The following is a 27,806-nucleotide window of genomic DNA, read 5'->3' as shown; positions in this document are numbered from 1 at the left end:
AATAAATGGTTGTTCATTTATCAAAAAGGTTCCCTTTGCTCCAAATTAAAATGAGCAGTTTCAATTAATTTCAGTTAGCATACATGGTTATATTCATTTATCTTGGCTAAGTAAATATTTCAGTATACTCTCCCACAGTCTCGGCTTTGTCGATCTCTGAGTTTTAATTTATCCTAACCTTACCCATTTATTAGGATACAATAATAAATAAATAAAACTCACATCTGAGACTATGTTGGGTTTCATCCAAATCATGTCACATGAACTAGATGCGAAATCTTGATCTGGTCTCCATTTTCTGTCTGCCCCTTTCATTTTCTTGTTTTGGTGTATTTAGAATACCGAAAGTGCTGGGTATTGGGTTCTCGCCCTGGCTCTTGGCCGAAATTTAATAAATATTTTTTTAAGTATGACATTGCACTCTCTTTACCTTGCTACAGACCAGAAATTTATTAAAATTATTATAACAACCGCCAATATTAAAAAATAGTATAGTCTACATTATCAGTCGTTATCCACAATCCCGAGGGAGGGTGGTATATTTCAGTAGAAAACAACAACATTGCAATATTTATACTGCGAACACAAGTTGCATAATTTTTGTGTCCGTGGTGGGGTGATTTTGTAGTGTATTTGTATGTATTTGTAGTATAGAAACGGCAAAACCGCATAAATTTCAAGTATTCAAGTTGGTAAGGCTTCCATTGGTAGAAATTAAATGACCATTTTGTGTGTTCTCTCTATGATCTAGTTACTTTTCCATTGAAGCACAAAAATATGAATATTATCATGACGTTAGCAGTAAATAGCTTCCACCAGTGGCGATCCGACCACTGACATTACACGTTGATGTCGCATACGGCGAAGTATATCTTTCTTCTCTCCGATTACTTTGCGATACCTGCAATAATTGTGATAAAATCGTGTAAATTAGTTTAAATGTCTTTAATAAAAACAATTCGGGGTAAATTCGTTCTTAATGTAAATGACTTTTTATTTGCAGGCTTTCAGGGGAATATGTCAAAATCATCAGTGCAGTTCAGATTTCATTTGACAATGAAGAACATTTTACACCTTGGCTAATATCGTTATGATTGTGTCATGATGCCGAACAGCGATTCGTAGGTTTGTAAAAATCATGTTACGCAAGCATCGGACTGTACAGAGCCAGAGGGCAGCATATCAATTATTTAACGCTGATTCAACTTGATAAGTAAACTACAGAGGGCGACAAACAGGGTTAGTTAATGGTGCAGTGCTGCGCCGTTTGAGACCTGTTCTCTAGTAAACTTCTAGTAAACATGATTTTGAAAAAAAAAATCAGACGAATCGATATTCGGCATTTTGCCAAAATTCTAAAGATATCCAATATTCGATATTTAAAAAGTTCAAGTGGCATTCTCTTAAAACACCGTTTATGTGATTCTCGTGAAAAAAAAGAAGCTCAGCCCTCTGAAAAGGACATCTCTAGGGAAAGATTAAACCCTACTCATGTTTATTCAAATAAGTAATTTCAAATTGTAATTAAGCAAAATATTGCTCCAAATTCCATTTGAAAGGTCCTAAACGTGCACACGCCATTTAAGAATATAACACATGACAGCTATTGCAGAAGACGCTTTCTTACACTAACCTCTCGACATGTTCCGTGGCATGAATCCCTTACCTGAGTTGCAGATCTTCAATCCTTTCATTATAGATCGTGGCCACCCTGACGGCCTGATGTTTTTCACCCTTAACTGCTTCAATAGCCTTTCTATAGTTATCTAAGAGAATACCCTTAGCAGCAGGTACCTGGATGTAGTAATTGCACACAAAACGATAAATTATGGTTTGATATTTGAACGACTTTTTGTGTTAATAGTATCCAATTGTATTCAATTGTCAATCCGAAATTATATTAAACAATCAACAATGACCTTTTTAGCCATAACACTAACTATCTACATGTATTACATATTTTTCAAATGGAATATGGCTAATTTCGGTCGGAAGTTTCTCATACTAAAAAAGTATTTAGAACTCTCACAGTTAAACGCCACCAATATCAGGTGAAACTAGATGATTTAGATACCAAATGATCAAAAACTCAACATTGGTTGACCTTAGCCCTTTCTTGTTTTAACTCACTGAATCGTAAACAGCGTAAAATAGCAGTGCGCCCTCGAAGCTGAAAGTTACAATTAGGCAGGGCGAATATTTACCGATCGATGCCGTGCGGATGAATTTTGGTAATATTACAACGCAATTATGATGAGAAGAAATATACAATTTCGAAGCATCAAAACCCAAATGTACTTTTTGGGTTATATAACTTGGTTAATTTCAGTGATTTTAAAGCAGTCTTCTTTCAGATGCCACACAAACAAATAGTTCCTCGTCGTATTTCCATGCATCACCCAGGCCTATTAGTGGTATATAACCTTAAAAGTAGGCATCTGGATATTGTAATTGCATCAGAATTGATTGTGGTCGTTATTTGTATTTGTATCAACGATTGATTTGATCAATCAAAACCCTCTCAGCCCACCACCATTTTACTCATTAGTATAGGCTGATTGGTTAGATAATTATTTTAAAAAGCAAAGGCAATATTATAAAAAAAAATTGTTATTATTGTGGAAAGTAACTGTCTCAATTAAATAGTAAAACATTTCGGAAAAGTATCACCATCACAAGACCAAACACAAATTCATTTATAAATATGTTGGGGTGGACTTTTTCTTTTCAAATAAAGTGCCGACATATCATAATCTATTATTCAGTTCTACACTATGACGTTTGCATATAGTGGTACGTGCCCTCTCATCTTTGATAAAAGCACCTGTTTGATAATTTATGAATATCACGAAGTGATGTCATAGGTTATTGTACTTGTATCCAATCAGATATCGCATTGGCATGCGCGATCTACGTGGCTATTTTAAATTCACTTGTTTATCTTGCTATTCCAACAGATATAAAATGTAACATATCTATAAATCTAAATATTTCATTATACAAATTCAATAAATCTTTTATAGATACAATGATTATTTCTTTCGTCTGTACTGTGAGTATGCATGTTCATCATAATAAGACCATAAAAACGAATAAAATCAGTCGGCTCTCAACACGCGATATTCAAAATTCCCGCGCCGAAGTTGTCTAAGTACAATGACCAGGTTATTTGTGCTCAATTGTCGTCAGCCTTCATTGTATTACTGGGACGTCATTGTACTCGACAATTTCGGCGCCCGGGAATTTTGAATATCGCGTGTTGAGAGACGGACGTTTTTATGGTCACTATGGGTTTGTTTCAAATAAATACATTTAAATTCGTGCTTGATAATTATTTTTCTTAGATATACGGCATAACGTTGTGATTGCCGGAGACTTCTTTAAATGAAAATAGAAGAAAACCAGAATAATCGTCCTTTTACCAATAGGGACGTTCTCTAATACAGCTTCTACCTCGATACCTCGTAGACAATAATTAGTGCAGTTTGGCAAAAGAAATTCTAATTAATACTTTAAAAGTATCATTGTTCGCCAATCGTGCATTGAATAAAGCCACAGATGCTTTCCAACTAAGTGGAATCCATTACCAGTCTTTTTAATATCACAATGAACACATGAGCTCTCGTAAGGACCCAGTGTCGTTTTGTAAGGAGGTTAATTTCAATTAAATGAGTGTGTCTTATAGATCATTTGTCGACTGTTTGTCTACGTATAGCTATTATGCTATTTCGAGTTTTAAGGTAGCACAATATAAAACCAATCTTAATAGACATATAAGAGTTTTGTCTGTGTATTGGTATTCTTGGGATGTCATGTCACCAAAAAGTGGTTAATAATACCATTAAAACTGTCTTTAGGGACCGTTCATTATTTCCACCGGAGGGGGGGCGGGAGAATAAATGGGGGGGGTCAGATGGTGTTTTGTCAGGCAAAAAGGGGTGGGTCAGATGGTTTTTTAGTTATTGAAAGGGGGGGTCAGATGGTTTTGCATCTCAAAAATCCTGGAGCTTCAGGGGGCTTCGCCCCCTGGACCCCCATCTGGAACATTGCCCCTGGACCCCTGACCATTAGATTTGCGCTTTGCACTTAAGTCGGGCCTCACCTGTTTTTCACCTGCCACGGTGTGAATTGACAGAAATTTGCACCAAAAGTAAGTAATTTATTATAACATTTTGAAAAAATGGGTCATTGGATAAAACATTCCAAAAAATGGAGAAAAATTCTAGATTTTGCTTCTAATTTGCCAAATGTACAATACAAATTTGCTGAAATAAGAGAATTTTGAACCATATTTCATAAATATACATGTACACTGCCATTTTCGTAATAGAGAATTAAGAATAATCAAGCTGCTGCACAGTAATGCTGTGGTCAGTCTCTTCTTTGTTCTTTTACAATGAAAAGAGACAACTACACCACCCCAAACTGCTCCCCCAATACACATCCACTATCAAACCCCACCCCACACAGGTGTCATATTCCATACCCTAGTTAAACTACAAAGACTCGCCCAAACCACCATGACAATAAACTTGGGCAATGTATTCAAATACATTATAGAAAAATAACATCATCATCATCATCATCATCATCATCATCATCATCATCATCATCATCATCATCATCATCATCATCATCATCATCATCATCATCATCATAATAATAATATTAGAAATTCACCCTTTCAGAAATTATATTATGGTTGTGTGATGGACAAATGTTCCTGACAAATGTGCAGTGACTGCCACTGAGTAGTGAACACACACAAACCACAGCCACCCTAGCCCTATGGATGGGGTGTACATGTCTGTGTGCATGTTTTCTCTCTTTCAAGAGTTTAATGAATTAGAAAGTTCCATGAAAGAAATTTTAGATATTTTTATATAGTCAAAATATTAATTAAAATATGTATAGTTATCAATTATTTCATTAACGATAACAGTAATGATTCTGGGAAGTGACAGATAAATCTAAATAATTTTGTGGATTTGTTGGATATTATGACAACAAATTTTGAATCAAATTTGAGATCTATTTTGACATTTTTAGATAATGATTTCACACTTTATATGGATCTAATTGGACCTTCTGTGTCCAAGTTTGAGCCGAACCAAAGTACATCACCATAGGCGTAGATCCCCCCCCCAATATTTTGCCAGGGGGATGCTCCATACAATCATCCCCCCAATGTTGACGCCTGAATGTAGGTTTCTGACCACATATTTGCCCATTTTAGCCCCAAAAGTGCAAATTTCCACACGCTTCACACACATTTATTCCACTTTTGCACCATATTTTATCAGTTTAGCTTTAAAATATCAACATTTTTAGCGCATTTGTACCATCAACTAATTATGTTGCCAAAAGGTGCTGGATTCACTTTACTTCAAGAATTTTTTTCAAACCCCTCCCCCCCCTAATGAAGTCAAAAAGAAATCTACACCACTGTACATCACTGATTTATGGTAAGATGTCACAAACTACTTTTTATTCCTTTTAATATACTGATGAAGAAGATTTTGCAACTCATTCATTTTATACCAAAGGGGGCTGCGTACTGCACCCAGTATCAACATGTATGAGAAGTTGATGCATACTTACACTTTGAGAGATTGAAAATTAATAAATCAGCTTGATAGTTTATTAAACTCATTTGATTTTTTATATTCTGTATGATTGAATTAAATTACAACTTAAAAAATGAAATAAATTCGTTTTACAGCCATTTTACATAAAACTAATGAATTATAATAAGTTTGACCCTAAGTTTCCAAACCTGCCACTTGAAAGATTGTTCTTGGTGCAAAAAAAACTGTAGTCCTATGGATATCGCTGTGGTTTGTTCAGGGACCTGTGGTATTGAAGTACATGTACATGTACTAGCTGGAGCACAGGGTGGCCGTTGAACCAAAACCTGTGTAGGCCCTACATGCATGTGAAATAAATAATGTTTTAGAAAAATAAATAAAACAAGTTAAAATACCCTGTGGGGTTCTACCTAGTTGATGAGGATGTGCCACGATTTTGGGGTCCTTTTCAGCGATTTTGGTATATTGATGGGTGGCTATTCAGTAAAGACCAATATTTGGAGAAAAGTCCCGGGAGAAAAGTGCCCAATTACTGCAATTAGGGTAAATTTTAGGTGCTTTTTTTGAAAAATTGGTGATAGCCGGGTGGCAAAAACAGTAAAGGCATAGTATTTCAGCCTGATATGTGGCAGTGACGTGATGCGTTGAGGCAGCTGATCCATGTGCGCATCATTGCGCGTGTGCATACGTCAGCGCTTTAAATTGCAATACTGGGTAAAAACCACATGTGCCTGCCAACGGTCAAATTTTTTTTATTGCATGAGGTGAAAGGGGTTTGGTAGTAGGTTACAAAATGTCACATAAAAAATTCCTCCAGAGCTCGTTGCCATAGCAACGGCAGATTTTATGATTTTGACGTTTTTTGCTTATTTTGGGGTGAAAATAAAGGAAAATAGGTACTTTTCTGAATTGCTCCTGACTTTAAATTTGAGGTCACATTTAAAAAACAACCTTACCACCATAAAGTCCTATCTTTGTGCCTTCCCCAGATACAAAAAATATTTCAATAATATTTCCCTATGTGCAATTTTAGGGCTGGGCAACATTGCCAATTTAGCATTTTTGAAAAAATGTAATTTTTACCCTATCTTTGAAGTCTAAAAACTAATTTTGCTTGAGCACCGAGAATTAGTTTCTCTTTGTTGGTACTTGGGCAGACATTGCCCCTTCCAAATTTGGTAAAACATCTCTGGGGCTATTTGACCTGTAAAGCCAGTGTTGCCAGAAAGTTTGATAATTTTCAAAAATGCATTTTTCAAAATAATGCATTTTCTACATATTTACTCATGTAACCTTTAATACCACCAACTTAATTGAAATATTTGCACACTTTGCACACATGATTAGACACACACTGCAACATAAGCAGCACTTTGAGGCTGGGGACAAGTCCTGTCCTGCAAAAACCGGTATTGCCAGAAAATCTTACTTTTCTCCAATTTGTGTGTTTTACAATTATTTATTCGGCTAATTTTATACTATCAATGTTAGTTGAATAGAATGTGCATTCAAACATCATCTGAAACAATACAGGTTCAGACACATGGGCGAGTTTTTCGACAGGTGGCATAGCAAGCCATAGGCTTAGGGGACCTTGAGGATACTCAGCCTAGTTTTGACAAAAAATAGTCATTTTTGCATGGAATTTTTTTTTTAAATGACATAATTATATGCATCTTGAAAAGTGCATCAGCTTACTAAGATGGATGTTTGGATCAGAAAAGTAAATCACAACATTTTTCTGTGACCTGTGGTTTTTGACCTATGACCTCTTGGAATTCATAAGTAGGCTTAAAATGTAGGATTTTAATGATTTTGGTCGTTTTGGGCAAAAATGAGGCCTTTTTTTACCACCATCTCAAACAGGTTTTGAAACTTAGGCAATAATGGTGTTACCAGATTATATTTACCCATAACGTAACTTTTGAGTTCGTCAAAACATGCGTGCATTTGTTTAGAAATATAGCCCGGTAAAATGAATGATACGAACAATAATATAAACTTCAAACTCCCATGCGGGCATCAATATTGACGTTTGCATTATTTGACACCCTCATTGAAATTCTCCCCTAAATTAAGACATCCTTTTATTGTTCCGATGCCATCAATTTCTCCCGGCAATTTCTACTTCTACTTCTACGTTTATACTGGAACAGGACCTGTTGACGGGATACTTGTCCAGGGTGGAAAGGTAACATCACTGTCTTCACATGTTCACATGGAAACAACCATGCAGACAATATTTTACCGGTTTACAATGCAAGTAAAAATCCAACTGGTGATGAAGCTAGTGGGTCATGATGTGCTGTTGCAATTAAAACACTCCCTATTTTCAACCATTTTCCCTAGTTTCTAACACAATCCTCAAAATAATTTTCTATCCGTCTGTGTATATGCTATCAATTTGGTTAATGCCATTCCAAAAGTATCATGGTAACAATGATATGATCATTAAAGGGAGAAAAGATATAATACATAATACCCTAAAGGATGTTGAGGTCGAAGGTCATTTAGGGGTTGAAATAGCTGTGATTGGGCTCAAACTTGGTGAATATAAACCGAGAGGGAATGTGTTAAAATCACAGCAGAGGTCACTTCAGGTCAAACATCATGTACAGGTCAAATTTCAAAATTGCTCTGATTAATTTGATTGTGAATAATAAATTGCTAAATAACATTTGACACAGAAGAAGACCCTCTTACTTCCATACCCTTACTAAAGCTTCCCTTTGAAAGGTCCGATGTTTAACATTTTCCCTGAAAGACTCACAATTTTAAATATTCCCCTCCCGAGATGCCCATATTCAGGTATGTAAGGATGTGATCAACTGCGGAAGATAACATTCAATGGTCTTTATAATAAAACATGAAGGATCTAAAGATTTACCAAATCCTGCATACCAGAAAAATATTTATGTATGTGGGCCTAGATCTTGGCCACATCCCAGTCCACATTGAGTGTTTGGGGCAAATAAAGTGGGCCTATAGAAGAATCCATTGAGCCAAGTGATGGTCAAAATTCAGTTGGCCATTACTGGGTCCCGTCTGCATCAAACTGGTGTTGTTACTGCTCAATTGGTTGGATTATATCGGCTTAAAAATCAATGTTGAATTCAATGAATATTGTGTTGTAAACTTTCATCATTCGGGTGATGGAATGCAGTTTAATATCCCCGCCAAGGCCCAGACGTGAATTCAGGGGGGCGGCTTCCTCCTTCCAGACACCCTCCCCCTCCTTCCAAAAAAGAGGAAAGGAGAGAAGAGAAGAGAAAGGGGAAGGGGAAAAAGAGAAGAGAAAAGGGAGGAAAGGCGATTAATTTTACAAACATTTCTGACAGCGAAGTTAACATCCTGTAAAAATTCTTCTGAAAAATTGTAAAATTACGTAACAATAAAGTATATTTTCTTATAACTTGTGTATTTCTTTAGAAAATTTCACCAGAACAATAGAGGCAATGTTGCTGCCGGAAATGACAGTAAAATTACTGCATGTATTTTACAATGGATGTTTTTGTGATAATTTCTTCAGATTTGTTCAGTAAATTTTGTAAGTTTGTGAGTATTGATAGGCATGTTGTTAGTATAAAGCAGTGGTTTAAATCAGAGAATACACTTGAAACTGTTTTTCGTTGATACGAGTTCACTCGGCTATCCCTTTGGATTCGTAATCAAGAATCAGCAGTTTCGAGTAGACGCATTAACAGGATTATCATCAAGCCAAAACAATTGTTTTATTGGCATAACATTTTTAAGCTATTAGGAGAATTCAAAGAAGACAGTTTCCATGGAAACGGCCATTTATATCCATTTTTACTAATTTTACTGGGAAATTAGCTCTATTTTACAGATATTTAATTAAAAATGAGCATTAATAGCCGTTGCCATGGAAACTGCATACTCGTTGAATTCTCTCAATAGCCTAAACTTAAAGAAGCCCTATTTGTCAATGAACTTAAGTGTAATTTAAACTTTTGTAATGCAAAACATTGCTAAAAATGGTAACAAAAAGGTCAATTTTTGCCCCAAATGACCAAAATCATTAAAAACCTGCATTTTGGGCCTACTTATGAATTCCAAGAGGTCAAAAACCATAGGTCACAGAAAAATGATGTGATTTACTTTTTTGATCCAAACATATATCTTATAGTAAGATGATACACTTTCCAAGATTATGTCATTTTTCAAAAAATTTCCCATGTAAAAATTACTTTTTTTGGTAAAAACTAGGCTTAGTATCCTCAAGGGCGCCTAAGCCTAAGGTGTACGAAGGCACCTGTCCGACTCAACCATGTGTCTGAACCTATATTGTACCAGATGATGTTTGAATGCACATTCTATTCAAGTAACATTGATGGTATAAAATCAACCGAATAAATAATTGTAAAATGCACAAATTGGAAATTTGGATAAATAAAGTAAGATTTTCTGGCAATACCGGTTTTGCAAGACAGGGCTTGTCCCCAGCCTCAAAGTGTTGCTTCCGTTGCAGTGTGTGTCTAATCATGTGTGCAAAGTGTGCACATATTTCAATTAAGTTGGTGGTATTAAAGGTTACATGAGTAAATATGTAGAAAATGCATTATTTCGAAAAATGCATTTTTGAAAATTATCAAACTTTCTGGCAACACTGGCTTTACAGGTCAAATAGCCCCAGAATTTTTTTTTTTTTTTTGGAAGGGGCAATGTCTGCCCAAGTACCAACAAAGAGGAAATAATTCTCGGTGCTCAAGCAAAATTAGTTTTAGACTTCAAAGATAGGGTAAAATTGCATTTTTTCAAAAGTGCTAAATTGGCAATGTTGCCCAGCCCTAAAATTGCACATAGGGAAATATTATTGAAATATTTCTTGCATCTGGGGAAAGCACAAGGATAGTACTTTATGGTGGTAAGTTTGTTTTTTTAATGTGATCTCAAATTTAAAGTCAGGAGCAATTCAGAAAAGTGCATATTTTCCCCTATTTTCACCCCAAAATAAGCAAAAAACGCCAAAATCATAAAATCTGCCGTTGCTATGGCAACAAGCTCCGGAGGAATTTTTGATGTGCCCTTTTGTAGACTACTACCAAAGCCCTTTCACCTCATGCAATAAAAACATTTTGACCGTTAGCAGGCACATGTGGTTTTTACCCAGTATTGCAATTAAGTGTCCACTAGCTACTTGAAGCTGTGCCTATAAATGAAATGCACACTGACATCACTGCTTCATGGTGATGAAAAATGGTACAGATGCGAGAAAGTCTGCATTCAAAGGTCTGTGTGGCACATCCCTGTAACCAAAATTACAAAGACCCCATGACTCCTCCGCAGCAATACTTTCTATTTTGGTTGGGGGGGGTCATATGATTTTCATGTAGCTCGGAGGGGGGGTCATATGGTTTTATTATCGGAGAAGGGGGTCATATAGTTTTCGGCAGTGACTTTCTGTCTGCTCCCGGCCCCCCTACCGGTAGAAATAATGAACGGTCCCTTATCAATAGCAAAAAAATTTATTCTCATTCTTAAACACTTCAATTCCATTAAAAATATTAATCATAGGTTTTCCAAAGTTTAATAATGAAATACTACATTCTACAATTTTACAAGGAATTACCTAGGACTTTAATCGATCAGTCCCGTTGTTGCCATGCACCTCCGATTGGTTTAAATAGCGTGTACGAGTATTGCGTCGACTCGCACGTGCTGAACCGTGTTATACCGTGTCATGTCACACGGCTAAGAACCAATAAGATTGCAGGAACTTTCTCGAGTGTTTAAGAATACATTTTCGCTTCAGAGTATACGAGTCACCCATCGGTGGCAACTGGAGTCACTGTTGTTTGATAGCATGTAGAACTATATTCATGGCGCTATACATCTTAAATCTTGTTTTCATCTTTACAAAGAATATACACTGTATAATGACATTAATTAAACATCAGAAAAATGAGTAACAAATGGCAAGGACATTTTCTTGATCATGAAATGAAAGGAATAACTCATATTATCGGGCTAAATGAAATTTAAAATATATTATGTAAATAGCGCCCTCAATTTGCATACAAATATGCAATTTATAGAATAACAATTACCACAAAAAAGCAAATCTGTGTTTTGTTAGCAAAATTAATAAATGATCACATCAAACAACCGTGGAGTGCGCCTGTATAGATGCAACCAATACTTACCGAGTGAATAATCTGCAATGAATTATGTTTGTTTTCCTCATTTCCATCTCTTGCTACATACTTCTTCTTCCGTACATCAACTACTTCATTTGCATCAGCTTTTGTTTGCATAATATAGAGCTTAGGTACATAAATACATCCTAGTAGTGCAAAACCTGTTAACAGCATTCCAACTGAAACAATAATTGGTTGATAATGCCTTCCTGGTGTTATTGCCAAATATGTTGCAAATGTAGTCACCCATAACATAACATGAATCACAAAGCTGAAAAATACAAACTTTCCTTCGTAGAAATTGTCCACGACATCCTTGATTCTAGAACCAATAGCAATTCCTGTACAATCCAAAGCGATATTATAAAGAAACAGTATTGTTTTTGTATCAAATTTAGTTGCGGATCCGCAATCAATGAATATAATTTTGGCTCCTTTATCGATTGTGCGACTCACTTCTGGTGAGCTCGTAAAATACCACGCAACAACCAATATGGTATGTAAGGATATAATCATTAACAATATAAGATATTGTTTTCTTGCAGTTACTTGCAATAATTTCTTCTTGTAATTAATGTAAGCAGTAAGAATAAGAAAACATTGTAGTAGTGTAATAGGCAGCATTTGAATTCCGTTCACGATTCTACAAGACAAGTAATCAGCTGGTATTAATGATAGAGCAGAAAAACAAAAGCATAATTTAACACAGATTAATATGGAGAAAGCGTGTGTTTCTGCACATGCGTAGTACACAATTGTAACATTTCTCCTGATGGTAAATATTATAAACACTACAAGTGTTGTGAAAACACCAAAACAAGCGATGCAAAGAATAGCCAAACTTAATCCATCCAGTGGATTAAGGTATAACTCTTCCAAATCAAGGCATTCCGTACGATTTTCGTTAGAGATCTGTTCTTCAGAACAGTTTGTGCAACTCAACGCATCGAATGTGTCACTGTAATGATCTTTTGGACACACAACGCAGTCCCAACAACAGAGAGATAATCCTTGAGAGGTTCGTCGTTCCCCTGGTTTGCAAGATCTGCTACAGAATGATGCCGGTGGTTGCATGTAACCTTGAAGTCTGCTCTGCTTACGACATGAGTCCTGGTAAGACCAGAAGACATTGTCTACGTTACCCAGACCTCCTTGAGAACGTCTCCAATGTCCAATGGTTTTGAAGTCGAAATCTTGAGAGCAGTTTGAGGCTGGTTGGAGATTAACGACATCATACCTTGAATGGAAATGTAGAATAATGTACTTAATCAAGATAATATTATAATGATAATATTGCAAAGTCAGTTTTTACAGCTCGTCTGTGAAACAGAATGATTTCTGTTAAAGTTCGCATAGAAAACACACAAATAGTGCAGTGAAATACAGACTTTTATTCTTTGAAGCTTTCACACATTGGAATAACCATAATAACATTGGCCATTTGTATACAATTATGAATACATTGTTTTATTAGTTAATTACAGTTATTTGTTATTTGTCTGCTGTCAGATTTACCAGAAGACTGTTGGCATTTTTTCAAAATGTTGTTGTTGATGTTATTGATATATCTGCTTTGGAGCGGGAAACTTGACGGGAGGTTTTGGTTTAATCGGCAGCGGCACGTTTGTCTCCAAAATTTGTCTTGAGTAGTCCAAAGTATACCGTAAAACCCCGTCTACAAGCATATATGGGTTTTTTATGAAAGCTTAACTAATACTAATTAGGCGTATATATACCAATACAATAGATTGGTCTTACAATAATACTTGTTTTTATATGCTTGAATCTGTAATTTATTTGTTCAAACTCCTTAATGGCGCCTGGAATAATTTAGTTTTCATCAGAAGCACTTTATATGCTTGTAGACGGGGTTTTACGGTATATCAAATATGTAACTTACAAAGACTCAATTACGTCTGGCAAAACTGTCAACAGAGAAGCGTTTTCATTTGGTCTTGCGAAATAACTCTAATTAACTGATTAATCAACAGATCTGATGAACCTCTTCAATGACATTGTTTTATATTCTCACCATGCTTCAGATAACAAATCTCCATTGGAATTGAAATCAATACGATAGTCTGAATACCCTGTAAAGTTCACATTCTTCATACATTGTAGCATCATATCTCCCGGCACCTCTCCCACATATTCTCGGCACCCATCTGCTGAGCCACAACCAAGAACTTCATGAAGAGCTTTCGCGATGACTTCTACCGAATCAAAAACAGTGGACATCGTCGGAGCATCATAAAAATGATCATCCGTTGGTAAAGTTTCATTTCCCCTACATCTATTATCATAACCTTTTTCATTCTTTCCTTGGTCCGTCAGATAACATTCGAATACATCCTCCCAGTAATTAATAATAAATGGGTCTTTGAACTGAGTAGACACTGGCGTTCTTGATCGAAGAAATTCTTCGAAACCATCCACATCTTGGCTGTGTAATCTTAATCCCAACATTCCTTTCGTAACGGATGTTAATGAAGTGTTTTTCAGAGCAACGGATAATGTCCACGCATCTGTTCCTAACCACGTATAACCAGATGCATTATGGGATGCGAATACGTTGAAGAGTTTCAGCATTGGTTCTTCAGTCGCAAAAGCTACGATGACTTTGATATTCGGTAACTCTCTTCATAAGAATATACAAAAAGTACCAAGTTTAGTGTGTTATAATAGTAGAAATTAACAACCTTATTTAGACATATAAACATCTCAAAAAAAGTAACTACCCCCTTAAATAATGGTCATTCCAAAACGGGCAATTGTATTACAAATCTGTCAAATGAGTTGCAGTAAATTCTATTGATTTGTATTCAGTATAATGGAAGGAAATCTGTGTAGTGATATCTAAGTGTTTTTGTATTGTTGTAAGCAACATGGTAAGACCAAGAAAAAAAATTGTTTGCTTGCCCTCAAATGAATTTTAGCAATTGTGATGCGATCAAGCTAAATCAGTCGGAACTCGGCAAAAATAAATTTTCAGTTTCTTACAGAATAGTAAAACACATTAACAAAGCTGGATTTTGCAGAAAACCCCATTGAAATTGAACAACCAGTTCCAAAGATATGATTAATTAAAGAGTTTCCAAAACAATAGGTAACAAGGGAAAATATCTCCTTTGTTTGGCTATATCTCAAAATCAATATTTCCGAGTTCCGACTGATTTTGCTTGATCGCATCACAATTGGGTCGGTCGATCAGGATTTCTTTTTTTTTAATAGCAAACTCTACTGTTTGCATTAATTAAGGCTCAAAATATGAAAAATCAGACAATTTTGGTGTCAAAATGAATCAACTAACATTACAAAACAACTACAATGTTGAACACAAGCTATAAAATACATTTTTTACATCTTCAGAATGCAAACATTTGAAAAAAAAAAAACTTTTTCAGGAATTTCCAAAAATTGGGTCGGTATTCTTTTGTTCAGTAAATAGAAATAAACAACTTTTTTCTGATTTCCAAAATTAGGGTCGGTCGGTTGAGGGCAAGCAAACATCTTCTTTTTTTTGCCTAAGTGCAACTTTCAAATCTGGACCTCACTACATTAAATTGTCCGGTGTTTTATTGTTTTCTGGGTTATCGTATCAAATGAGGTGTCAAAATGCGCAAAAATAAATTCTGCTTCCAACGCATTTTACAGATTTGTAATACAATAGCCCGTGTTTGAATAATGGCGGGTTAGTTACTTTTTTTTGAGATGTTTATTTAATTTTTTATTATTGATTTTTATTTTAAATGGCAACATACGAATATACACTGTTTGTTGACATTTGGCACAGATGTGTCAAGCCATCGACATTAGAGGCAACGGGTGACTAGCTTTTTAGTCATGCTACATGGCATATATTTGCCAGATGTGCGATAATAGGTATTTATGCATATATAGAGTGCTCGTTAACATTGCAAATGTGAGATATGTAGGTGTAGGCTCATGTGTTATTGCATTTTCTCGATGATGCAATTTTATCATGTATGTATGTCGTGATGTTGGCACTATAAATTTACGTTTTTACGATGTTCGCTAATTGATGTGCACATCGGCGTGACGACATTAAAATAGAAAGAAATGAGAATAAGAAATGGTCTTTACATTGCACTTAGATGTAATTTGGTTGTGTCATGATAAAAAAAAAACACCTTATAATTTTTTTTTTAATCATGAAAATATACCAACATTTGAACAATTAATAAAGCAGTAGTAGGTCATTGTCGTCAAATCCGTAATTGTCACGTGATCGATGAGACATACACTTCTTAAGTATTGTGATTGATTGTGTAATTTAAAGTTCGTGATATAGAGATAGAGATACTGGATTTCTCTTTGATTGCAGTCAGTAGCATACTTTCCCGACTTTGACATGATGACGGAGAGGTTGTCGGCTAATTCCTACCCTGAGGTTATCATTTATAGTAAGGTGTTATACATGACTCTGTGTTAGATCCAGATCTGTATGGTGGGCTGATTTGAGTCAAATACGCAGCCGCGCGTAATGCATTATACGCGCACGTATTTTGCCGTGTGACACCTCGATGCACGCGATAAGGCATAATCAGGGTAAGAATGGGCTATTCCGGTTGAAATCCATACACCCTATATGGAAGACATGATCTTAATCTGCACACAGGGGCTGTAGATCTCAACTGGAGCAACTACCCATTCGAGTAACCCTTTTTGAAATATTCACACGCACTGTGTGGAAGAGTAAGGTCATGTCTTCCATAGGGGAGTATGTATTTCTACCGGATAGCTAAATGGTCTTATTTTGGATTTACGGATGATGAAATCTACCACGAATCTATTTGGATTCATGCTCCTCTAATGGCTTAATGTAATCATTCTAATGTATAAGGCGCGGTAGTGCTTCTAAGCTTACCTAGTGTTGTAACGTAAATTATTAGGTCCTACCCATGTTAGGATGTCTACAATCTTAAAGTAGCCTAAATTGTAGCATTTGTTCGTGTGGGTAATTTTTGGAACTTGAGCTGATACGAATGCAAAGGACATGCTTTTGATTAATCATGTTAGCCCAGTGAACTAAGATGTTTGATACATTACATTGATACATTAGCCATGTTAGCCTTGGAATTTTGAACTCGAATACACTGCAAAATATTTAGTATGGTATGACGGAATGAACAACAGATAAATTGAACATAAAATATCATCAGGATAATAATTTACGTTAATGTCAGCTACGGAAATAGCCAGAAAAAGCAACCTTGTTGCAGTCAAGCAAGGATTTGTTTTATTTTAAAAATGGATAGTTTGTCACTGAAATAAATGATAAAAACAAATTCGGACTATTGAACCGGTTCACTAATTCAGACTAAAGAACACGGCTATATTCCAACTAGAGAACCTTTTAAAAATTGACTATCATTGAGCCTATTTTCGTATTCGGACTAGAGAACCTGGTTTTGAAATTCAGATTAAAGAGCTTTTATTTATATTTGGATCTTTTTTCATATCGGACTAATGAACCGTCGAAATAAAGAAACATCGGAATAGAAACCTTCGTAATAAAAAAAACCTGTCGGATTAAAGAAGCTTCGGACTTAAGTTCGTCGGATCATTGTTACTAAATATTACCTCAAATCTTCCAAAATACTCTTCAAGTATTCCTCGGAACTCTTTGCATTGATTTGTTGTGTGTATGCCACACACACATTTCTCTTGGCTGCTTCTTCCACGAAGAGGTCTCTTCCATCAATACCATACGCTAAATCATCTGTTGAGATAGCTGCAACAACAGACCAATCAAAGTAAGCGGCTATGTCTGCTAGAGCTGTTGCCTGATTGGAGTCGGTAGGGACAGTCCGTGTGAAGTACCTTCAAATAAATGACAAGAACATAGGGGTGACTTTAAAACTTTTAAGTCCTGTTGACCACCGGTGCCCGAGTAGACTGGCAGTTTAAAGCCTTAATGTACGATTTCCGTCAAATTTTAATTTTGTTATTCTTTATTCAAAATGTTGAAATAATATTAGTAATAACTGCCGGGAAGGGTTGCTGTCCACTTTAAGTTGAAATAACAAGGTAAGTGAAAGAAAGCCCACTAGTTATTTTGACCATTTAACTTGCAGTTCTATAGGAGGACATATTATCAAAATCATGATAATATGTCGAACTTTGCTCTGTTGACCTACAAAGACAACAAACTTCGCCGATTATATTTAGGTGCACGCTGGAACATTGTGTAAACATTACAAATATGCAAAACAATCAGGTTTGAAAAAACATTAACCAATTTCATATTATAAGATTGTACATTATGGCTTTATATTGATATCTATATTTTTGGGAACAGAAGAACGCGGTTAACCGCCGGTTCTGGTGAGCTTTGTGTCATCCTGGATAAAAATAAGGGTTTTGCATAAATGAGGAAGGATAATAGTTATGTTAAGCTTATATTATTGCAAACAAATATGTAAGTAAGATATATGGAAATAAATGGATATACGAGACAACACTATCAATAATAACTCCCGCTGAGAGATTCACCAAATCCAAAGCCAAAACTAAAACCAGGAACTTGAAAAGGCCCATTCGCAATATTTGTTTCACTTACGCGTATCTGATTTCACTCAATATGGAACTTGTTGCTGAGTAGCTTATTTCTGGGATTTTGAACAGTCCGAATAAACTAGCCACAGAAACGGCAGAGTTGCTTGTTGTTGGGCCGACTACTCCCACGAAGTCTCGTAGAATATCATCCCCACTGTAACGATATCAAAAATATAATAGCAGCAAGCAAAAGGGGTAAAAAAAGGAAACGGGTCATGACATTTCCTTCAATTGTAAATAACCTGACACTGTGTATGTAAATACTTCGAGATCAATCTGATCCAGAGCAATTCTAGAAACATACTTATGACAAGTAGGTTTTGAAATGTTGCGACTCCGTTATTATGAGTTCTCGCCTTGGATTTTTTTTTTTAGGAAATGAATTTGGAAAAAACCTTCTGTTAATAAAATACTATGCTGAGCTACCAGCCTGGGTGGCTCACGCTCCAGTAATTTCAGATGATTGAGCTCAGTAATACATCAAAGAATGTCTTCCAATTCATGAAAAAAAGATAATCAGCTTATTGGATTAAAAGCTTAGAGGGAAGGTCTTGCTGCTCAGCGAGGGTTTGTAATTATCAGAAGGTTTTCTCCAAATTCATTCTCTAATGGCAACTAACATTATACCCTCGTAATGTATCCCTCGTAAGTATTCCTTGCATTCCACAAGATTTAGAGAATAAAGGTATTGTTTTTAGCCGCTGGAGTGCATCGATCGTCTCATATAACGCGGGCGACATCATTATTTTAAGTAAAACAACGAGGCGAAGCCGAGTTGTTTTACTTAAAATAATGATGTCGCCCGTGTTATATGAGACGATAGATGCACGACAGCGCCTAAAAACAATACCTTTATTCTCATTCTTAAACACTTCAATTCAAATAAAAAATATCATAAGTATTACAAATTTTAATCAAAATTAAATCCAACATTTTACACGGAATTACCTAGAGCATAAAATCGATCAGTCCTGTTGTTGTTATACACCTCCGATTGGTTCAAATAGCGCGTACGAGTATCGCGTTGACACACAAGCGCTATAAGTGTGTGATATCGTGTCATATCACACGGGTAATAACCAATAAGATTGCAGGAACGTTGTCAAGTGTTTAAGAATTGGATATAGTTTGTACAAACACAAGACTATCGAGGTCCATGCACTGGGATCTGCATCGCTTGTGATCACTAATGATAGTGAAACAGATGAAGTTTGATGTACTCACCAGTGTTCCATTTGCACATGATTGTTAAATTCCGCATAATCTATTATCTATCTATCTATACAAACATTTATTTAGCGCTCTAATGAGAACACGGCGCTTTACAATGAAAAACATAATCTAGTTGTTGATATTGTTACACATAAACCAAGATCTCGTATATACATGTAAATATAATCTATTACCCGGACATAGGTTTTGCCTAAATTCATTGTTTTCACTTAATGGGAAAAACAGCAAACGTTTAATCTGTAGCTCAACATTTCGCTCAATTCATATATTTCGTAGGGTTAGTAAGTAGGTCCCATCTGCAATAGTTGGTGTCATAATTATGTGCATGTGTTGTGTAGCCTACTACATGCAACGCAAAAGTGTTCAAATGTCTATAGGGCAGCTATTGCAGATAGAGCCTTCTTGCACTAATTTATCTTGACATCTTACCCTTTACACTCATTCACGGAAGAGCTCGTTATGAAATCTAAAGATGCTGCTACTGCGATGTTTGGATCAGCACAGGTGCCGTGAAGATCAAACCCTGTAAAACAAAGCATAAAGTAAATGCATGTAATCATGATAATGGTCCTTTTTGAAGTTTTTTGTATAACAATACTTCATTTTCTTGTTTGTTGATTTCTACTCGTACTTCTAAATTTTGGCTGGCAAATCTCATTGATGAGCATAGTAAAGTGTGAAAATCTCTCTCTTGTGGAGGTGAGAAACATAACGGTCTAGACTGACTCGTTTTCCTTTGACAAAGGGTCGTTTATTTTTTCATATTGCATAAAGACGTAAAATCGATAATTATTTTCACCAGACATTCTACGTAACATATATATATCGATTTTACGTCATCAAACATTCGTTAGAACTTAAACATGACTTGAAATAGAATGGGAATAGATTGAATAACGAAGACATAGTTTACGTCGAATATTCAGAGTCTGTAGTGGCCTTAATGCATTTTATTAATCCGACCTCAACAGACACATATTCAGATCGACTCAACCATGGTATAAATATTATTGAAATGATCTTCATCTAGTGAGTTTATGATGGTTTGTAAGTTAGGCGAGAGACGGCAGATGTTAGTGTTACATTAATTATGAATGATAATTTTGAAACCAATCATGTAAATAATTTATGACACTTGCTATCACTTGTTATACGTAAGGGGCTGCGTAATAATTATGAGCCCTGGGGGAGAGTAAAATTGAGGTGGGGCAAGATTTATTTTGGCCAGCCGAAGGGGGGGGGGGGCATTTTATGGCACGCCTTTTGGAAATTTGTATCCTCCGGTTCATAGTTATTGAACAGCCCCCAATAGCGATATTGTATAATAATGAAAGTGTATTCATCTTCATTCCACAATATTTCATTGCATAACATTATATTGTTTACTACACTGTACCAAATGTCAAACGGGTATCAATCTGTTTCAATTAGAGCTTTTGGTAGCAAATGCGGTATCAAATTGGAGATAATAAGATGTTGCACACGACCGTGTCAAGCAAATTGTCATAAGACGAGCAGGTTTAGATATGTGTTGGGTTATGTAACTGAGGATTTTATTTAGATTTATGTTGGGTTACGTTATGTAACTGAGGAATTTGTGCTGTGTTTATTAATGGCAATCATCTTCATCTAGTGAGCTTATGACCAGGGACAAGTGATTTGCGCGAAAAAAAATAACCAATTGCGCGGAGATTGTGCGGAACTTTTTTCAGTGCAAATCATGTATCCCTGCCCATACGAAAAAATAGCCAATTGCGCGGAGATTGCGCGGAAAAAAGTTCCGCGCAAATCACTTGTCCCTACTTATGGCTGTTTATGTTAATATGTTAGGCGAGAGACGGCAGATGGTAGTGTTACATTATCTTACCGTTATGAATGATAATTATGAAACCAGTCATGTAAATAATGTATGACACTTGCTTTCACATATTATACGTAATATCGATATTGAATAATGAAAGTATAATCTATTCATCTTCATTTCACAATATTTCATTACATTGCATTGCACTCCATTGCACTGCATTGCATTGTACTTCATTGCACTCCATTGCAATGCATTACAATGCACTGCAATGCACTGCATTGTATTGTATTGTATTGTATTGTACTGTATTGTATTGTATTGTATTGTATTGCGTTGCATTGTATTGTATTGTATTGTATTGTATTGTATTGCGTTGCATTGTATTGTATTGTATTGCGTTGCATTGTATTGTATTGTATTGTATTGTTTGTATTGTATTGTATTGTATTTTATTTTATTTTATTTTATTTTATTTTATTTTATTTTATTGTATTGTATTGTATTGTATTGTATTGTATTGTATTGTATTGTATTGCGTTGCATTGTATTCATTGCATTGTATTAGATTGTATTGCATTGTATTGTATTGCATTGTAATTTCTATTACATTACACTACATTACATATATTCCAGCTCATTAATTTCCCTGGATCGTTGTTCCGGGTATTAGTATTTCCCCTGGCTAGTTTTCATGCCCCTCCAGTGAACATTGGCCTAATGTTACCCAGGACAATATGGATGAGGTGTCACTGGAATTGGAACAGATATCTACTTACCTTGCTGTTACATTACATTACAATACTTTTCTTTACATTACATTACATTACATTACACTACATTACATTACATTACATTACATTACATTACATTACATTACATTACATTACATTACATTACATTACACTACATTACATTACATTACATTACATTACATTACATTACATTACATTGCATTACATTACATTACGTGATTATTACATTACGTGACTATTACATTACAATACATTATACATTGCATTGCTTTACATTATATTTATACATTACATTACATTATTCACGTTACATTATACATTACAATAATTATATAATATTATTAGCAAAAGCTATCAACAAAGTTAAAATAAAATTGTTTTTACAGATACATAATTCAAATGAAGTACATCTATTATGCATATGTACATTAACCTAGAACTGAAACAAGCAACGTGATATATTAAGATGTCGATATCAAACGAAAATATAGCGCAAAGAAATGTCAATAATATTGAATAAATAAAGTCCTGCGTACTAGTGTTGTGTTTTTAATTAGTGGTAGTTCATTAATATGTTATGAAGTGAACAAGGCAACGATTTTCCCATGTCAGTTTGAAATAATAAAAACAATATAACCATTCAAAACACCCTACAGGTGTTGAAGATAGCCCTGTACTGTCTTGTCTTTCATATACACAATCTAACAGCAGATATCAGAAACAGTTTTAAACTTCTCACAAATATAATACATACACGCACCTGCAAGACGAATTAGGATATGCAGGCAGGAACTCTTTTCGGAAACAACGTTCTTGCAACTGAAAGTTAGAGTTCTTCACTGAATGTTCTATTCCGTCTTGCAGGTGCGTGTAAGCCATGCATCAAGGTGGTATTATTAAGTTTAAACTGTTTCTGATATCCACTACGAAAGTAGTTACAGGGTTGTGCATGTCATGCATCAAGGTGGTATTATTAAGTTTAAAACTGTTTCTGACAGATTTGGTAGAATTGTTTGGCAAAAATGACATTATTTCATAGCGAGTGTGTAGATCAAATATCACAGATATACTTTTATAGATCATGTGGTTACATTGTAAAGAGTGCTGAAACAACAACACTTTTGTAAAACGTACATAACTCATTAACAACAATAAATCAAGCAAGTTTTCAAAGTATATGATTTGTAGAATAAACTTTTGCAAAACATCAAAGTGTTATTTTTCAATACTATATTGATTTAGATAATGAAAATTAATTCATTTTGGCTGTTTCGACCAACAATACCTAGTCTACACTTAAGCCATATTATATTACATTAATCGAACAATAAAAACGACTAATTTTGAATTGAATTTCACTGACACAGACTAAACGATAGTCAGTGAGTATTGTTATTTGGAGCAAGACTTGAATATTGTCCTTTTACCTCGCTATGAAAATGTTCTAGATGGCAAAATAGAGGCTAAATGGTCCGTTTACTCAGAAAACAGCTCTAGAAAACATGATTGTAAAATGTTTCATTTTGGTATAAAATTTGCTCTCAATGGTACTATTCGTGAACGTATTTGAAGATACAGACGCATGTAATACCGCTTAGACGACGAAATAAAACCTGTCGGTCTTTCGGGCTTTTTTTATTTTTTATTAATTTTTTTACCAAAATACCAAAAAATGTTGCTCATGAGATTTTCGAAATTTGTGTCGGCATCATTTGTACTGGAAAGATTTGTTTCCCGATTCTTGTAAAATCTGGGTCGGTCGGGCCCAGAGTGGGTCGAGCCCGTAGAACAGGGTTTTCTTTTTTCGTCGCCTTTATGTGTAGTATTTTGTTGTAAGTAAATTGTAGAACGTACTTGTAAACTGAGACAACCAAGATTAAAATGATTTTCAATTTATTTTCTCTTAATTATTATTTTAAAATTAATCACAAAAACATTTTGACCACTAACTCTTTTCAGGTCAAAAACTGACGCTTAATCATTTTATAATCTAATTCACAATGTGTCTCAAGACTAAAATGTTGTTGATAATTAAATGAATAACATGAAATATATTTTAAAAGCAATTTGTTCAAGATATTTGCAAGAACTCCAACAAGAAATTATATAAAAGCAATTCAATTATAACCCCGTTAGTTTGTTAAGTAATTTGGCAAAAACAGTTTAACGAATAGTTTCACACAATACTTGCCTATGCATACGTTTGTATTATCAGAAATCTTTAAAATTCTATAATGTGGCGCATGCTACAATTTAATTAATTGCAATTTGAAATATGCCCTAGAATATTTGCTGTCTTTTGACCAAATTTGACATTTGATCCCTAATGACACATTTTCCGTGAAAAGCTACTTCGCGCACCGGTACGAGCTTTTACTGGTGATCATAAGGTTGTGTGTTCGAACCGTGGCGGTACCGGTGCTATCATGTTGTGAGCTTGGGCGAGGCGCTTTACCTCTATTCATCTGTTCGGCCCGAGGTGTGAAATGGGTACTGGCGGGCCGAAGCTTACTTAGAAAATAAAATAAAATAGCACGAGGACCACTAAATAAGTCCTTAATTTAGCGTGGGTTGTTCTTGGCATTTAGCATGTTAGCCACGCATACCTGCCTACATAATATTAAATTAGATCGAACACGATGTAAGGAGATATAAAACAAACACTAATTATCACACCCTTGATGGTGAATTGGTTTAAAATTAAATTCCAAACACATCGCCGATTCTTGGTATTCTGTCATGGTTCTCAAACTTATCCTTCACTTTTAGGAAATGTATACATAATTTTAATTTTTTACACTTCCGCTGGAATCACTGAATAAGCCCTTATTGGTAGATGAGGTATTGTTGGTCGAAGAGGCCAAAAATTGATCATCATTGTCTAAATCAATATATTATTGAAAAATAACATTTTGATGTTTTGCAAAAGTTCCTTCTACAAATAGATTTGAAAACTTGCTTGATTTATTGTTGTTAATGAGTTATGAACGTTTTACAACAGTGTTGTTGCTTCAGCCCTCTTTACAACATAATTAAAAAAACCACAGGACCTACAAAAGTATATCTGTAATATTTGAATTCTTCTACATACTCGCTATGAAATGATAAATGCAATTTTTGCCAAAACTCACTACCATTCGCAAGATGCTGTGAACTACAAAATCGCAACAGTTTAAAATAATTGCTAACCTTAAGTGTGAGTTGTTCTTGGCATTCAACACGATGAGTTAGGACATGGTGTTAGCCACGCATACCTGCCTACATAATGTTAAATTAGATCGAACGCGATGTAAGGAGATATAAAACAAACACTAATTATCACACCCTTGATGGTGAATTGGATGAAAATCAAATTTGAAACACATCACCGATTCCTGGTATTCTGTCACGGTTCCCACAGGTAAAGCTGGTTTATTTTAAAGGAAAGCAAATCAATGTAATGTGTGGATCTGATGATAGAATTCATCGATGATCAAATCATAATGATTGTTAAAAATAAAAACAAAACAAAAACAATTTAATGTTGCCATTTTATTTAAAAGTATAAATACTGTATTCAAAGACATAAATAACATAACATTTCTATATCAAAGGCTTATTCAGTGACACCAGCGTGTAAGTGTAAATAAAATGTGTATAAATTTCTTAAAAGTGAAGATTTTAGTCTTTAAAATTGTCATTTTTGAAATACAAAAATTTGGCAAACAACATGCGATCAAGCAAAATCAGTCGAAACTCGGAAATACTGATTTTGAGATATAGCCAAACAAAGGAATGATTTTCTTTTGTTTCCTGTTGCTTTGAAAACTCTTTAATTGCTCATATCTTCGGAACTGTTTGTTCATGCAATTTCAATGGGGGTTTCTGCAAAATGCTGCTTTGTAATGTAAATACTTTTCATTATCCTATAAGAAACTGAAAATTTAATATATCCGAGTTCCAACTGATTTTGCTTGATCGCATCACATTTGTTAACAATAAAGACAGAATAAGACAAGTAGAGAAATTAGCTACAGGTATTTGAATGGGGCTTCAACTTTGTCAATACTGCTGTTTTCCTAATTTTTTGCCAAATTTTTCATTTCAATAAACCTACTCCTATTTTATTGACTTCACTTTTAGGAATCACTATAAGCCTTTAAGTATGAGTTGTTCTTGGCATTTAGCAGGATGAGTAAGGAAATGGTGTTAGCCACGCATACCTGCCTACATAGTGTTAAATTAGATCAAACACGGTGTAAGGAGATATAAAACAAACACTAATTATCACACCCTTGAAGGTGAATTGGATCAAAATTAAATTTGAAACACGTCGCCGATTCTTGGTATTCCGTCACGGTTCTCACAATTAAAGCAAATCAATGTAATGTGTGAATCTGCTGACAGAATCCATTGATGATCAAATCATAATGATTTTTAAAAATTAAAATAACACACCCAATTTATTCATTGGTATTTTAGTTAAGAGTATATATATATTGTATTCACCGAGATAAATAACATTACTTTTATATATAAAGTACATTTGTTCCGTCAGACTCAAAAAGTATTCCTGTTGGCATATCAGGGCCGGATTTACCATAGGGCCAGATGGGCCCGGGCCCAGGACCCCCAAATGTTGGGACCAAAAAAATTGCCTTGTTTTGGGCCAAAATAGGGTACAAGAATTGCAAAATTTTGCGCGCTTCGCAAAGAATCCAAAAACGTGGCCACTTGGGTGCACATGCCTTCCTCACGGTGCGTTTGGGGGCCTCCAAATTTTGGCCTGACCCAGGGCCCCCCAAAAGGTAAATCCGGCCCTGGGCATATTTGAACATATTTGGCTGTATTTGTGCTTCAAACATTTCAATCCTAGAAACAGGCATTACGATGCTAAAAAAGAAGGAAAACGACTTTTTACAAACTGCAACATTAAACAAATTTACAACACGATTTACTGGTTTTGACTTTGACGATTTGTACTTCTCTTTTTCTTTTGTTGGTGTATTTATAGGGTTTGGGGTGGGTAGGGGTTGGTGGTTGGGGCTGTATTTGTGGATGAGGTGGGTTTGGTTGTGGATGTGGATGTGGGACTAGTGTGGGAGGGCAGTGGCGGGTGGGGTGTGTTGGGTTGGGGTGAGTGTGACTTTTTGTGAACATGGTGTGTGTTTGAATGCAATATTTCACCGAAACCACTGGTAGCTCTCTTTAATACTAGATTGATTTTATATTTAGCGTTTGATAGTCGTCTGTGCTAGTATGAAAGCCCTCATAATGTCCCATTGTTCAGTTTGTATTTTTGAAGTTTCCTTAAATAATAAAGTAAAGTATTTTGCAATTAGTACTTACCAATAGTAATATTTGGAAGTATATCCTGTCTTTCATTTATCCTTTGTATGGCATAAACCATGGCGTACATTCGCTGTAAACCCCGAGTATTAATCATACGACATTGTCCACCCCGTGAATAGTGAATGTTAAACAACCCGCCAAAATAATATCGTCCAATCAGAGAGTAGCTGTCACTTGGCGGGATCAGATCTTCTTCAGAATCGTCTGGAATTATTTGCGTGGACCGCAATTCCAAGTTGAGTACGAAGATTAGGCACAGGAATGGTGTCCTTGTCATTGCAGAAATGGTCATTGTGTGACAAGTCCATGAAGTTGTTCACATTGGAGTAACCATATAACGTGCGTCTGACTGGTCAAT

At 35.3% G+C, this 27,806-nt stretch overlaps 1 protein-coding gene across 1 annotated transcript; it reads right to left on the bottom strand.

The window, feature by feature from the left end:
* LOC140157123 (extracellular calcium-sensing receptor-like) lies at positions 1-27,806 on the bottom strand. The gene is made up of 8 exons (XM_072180201.1): positions 27,446-27,806; positions 19,988-20,081; positions 18,330-18,479; positions 17,351-17,590; positions 13,779-14,384; positions 11,753-12,983; positions 1,667-1,794; positions 1-901 (listed from the first exon to the last, which is right to left on the bottom strand). The coding sequence occupies exons 1-8, from the start codon at positions 27,738-27,740 to the stop codon at positions 796-798; spliced, it is 2,850 nt and encodes a 949-aa protein (XP_072036302.1). The 5' UTR covers positions 27,741-27,806; the 3' UTR covers positions 1-795.

This window comes from Amphiura filiformis, chromosome 7, assembly GCF_039555335.1.
Source record: "Amphiura filiformis chromosome 7, Afil_fr2py, whole genome shotgun sequence".
Taxonomy (NCBI): domain Eukaryota; kingdom Metazoa; phylum Echinodermata; class Ophiuroidea; order Amphilepidida; family Amphiuridae; genus Amphiura; species Amphiura filiformis.
The sequence above is the reverse complement of the archived record's forward strand: the minus strand, read 5'-3'. Positions and strand labels throughout refer to the sequence as shown.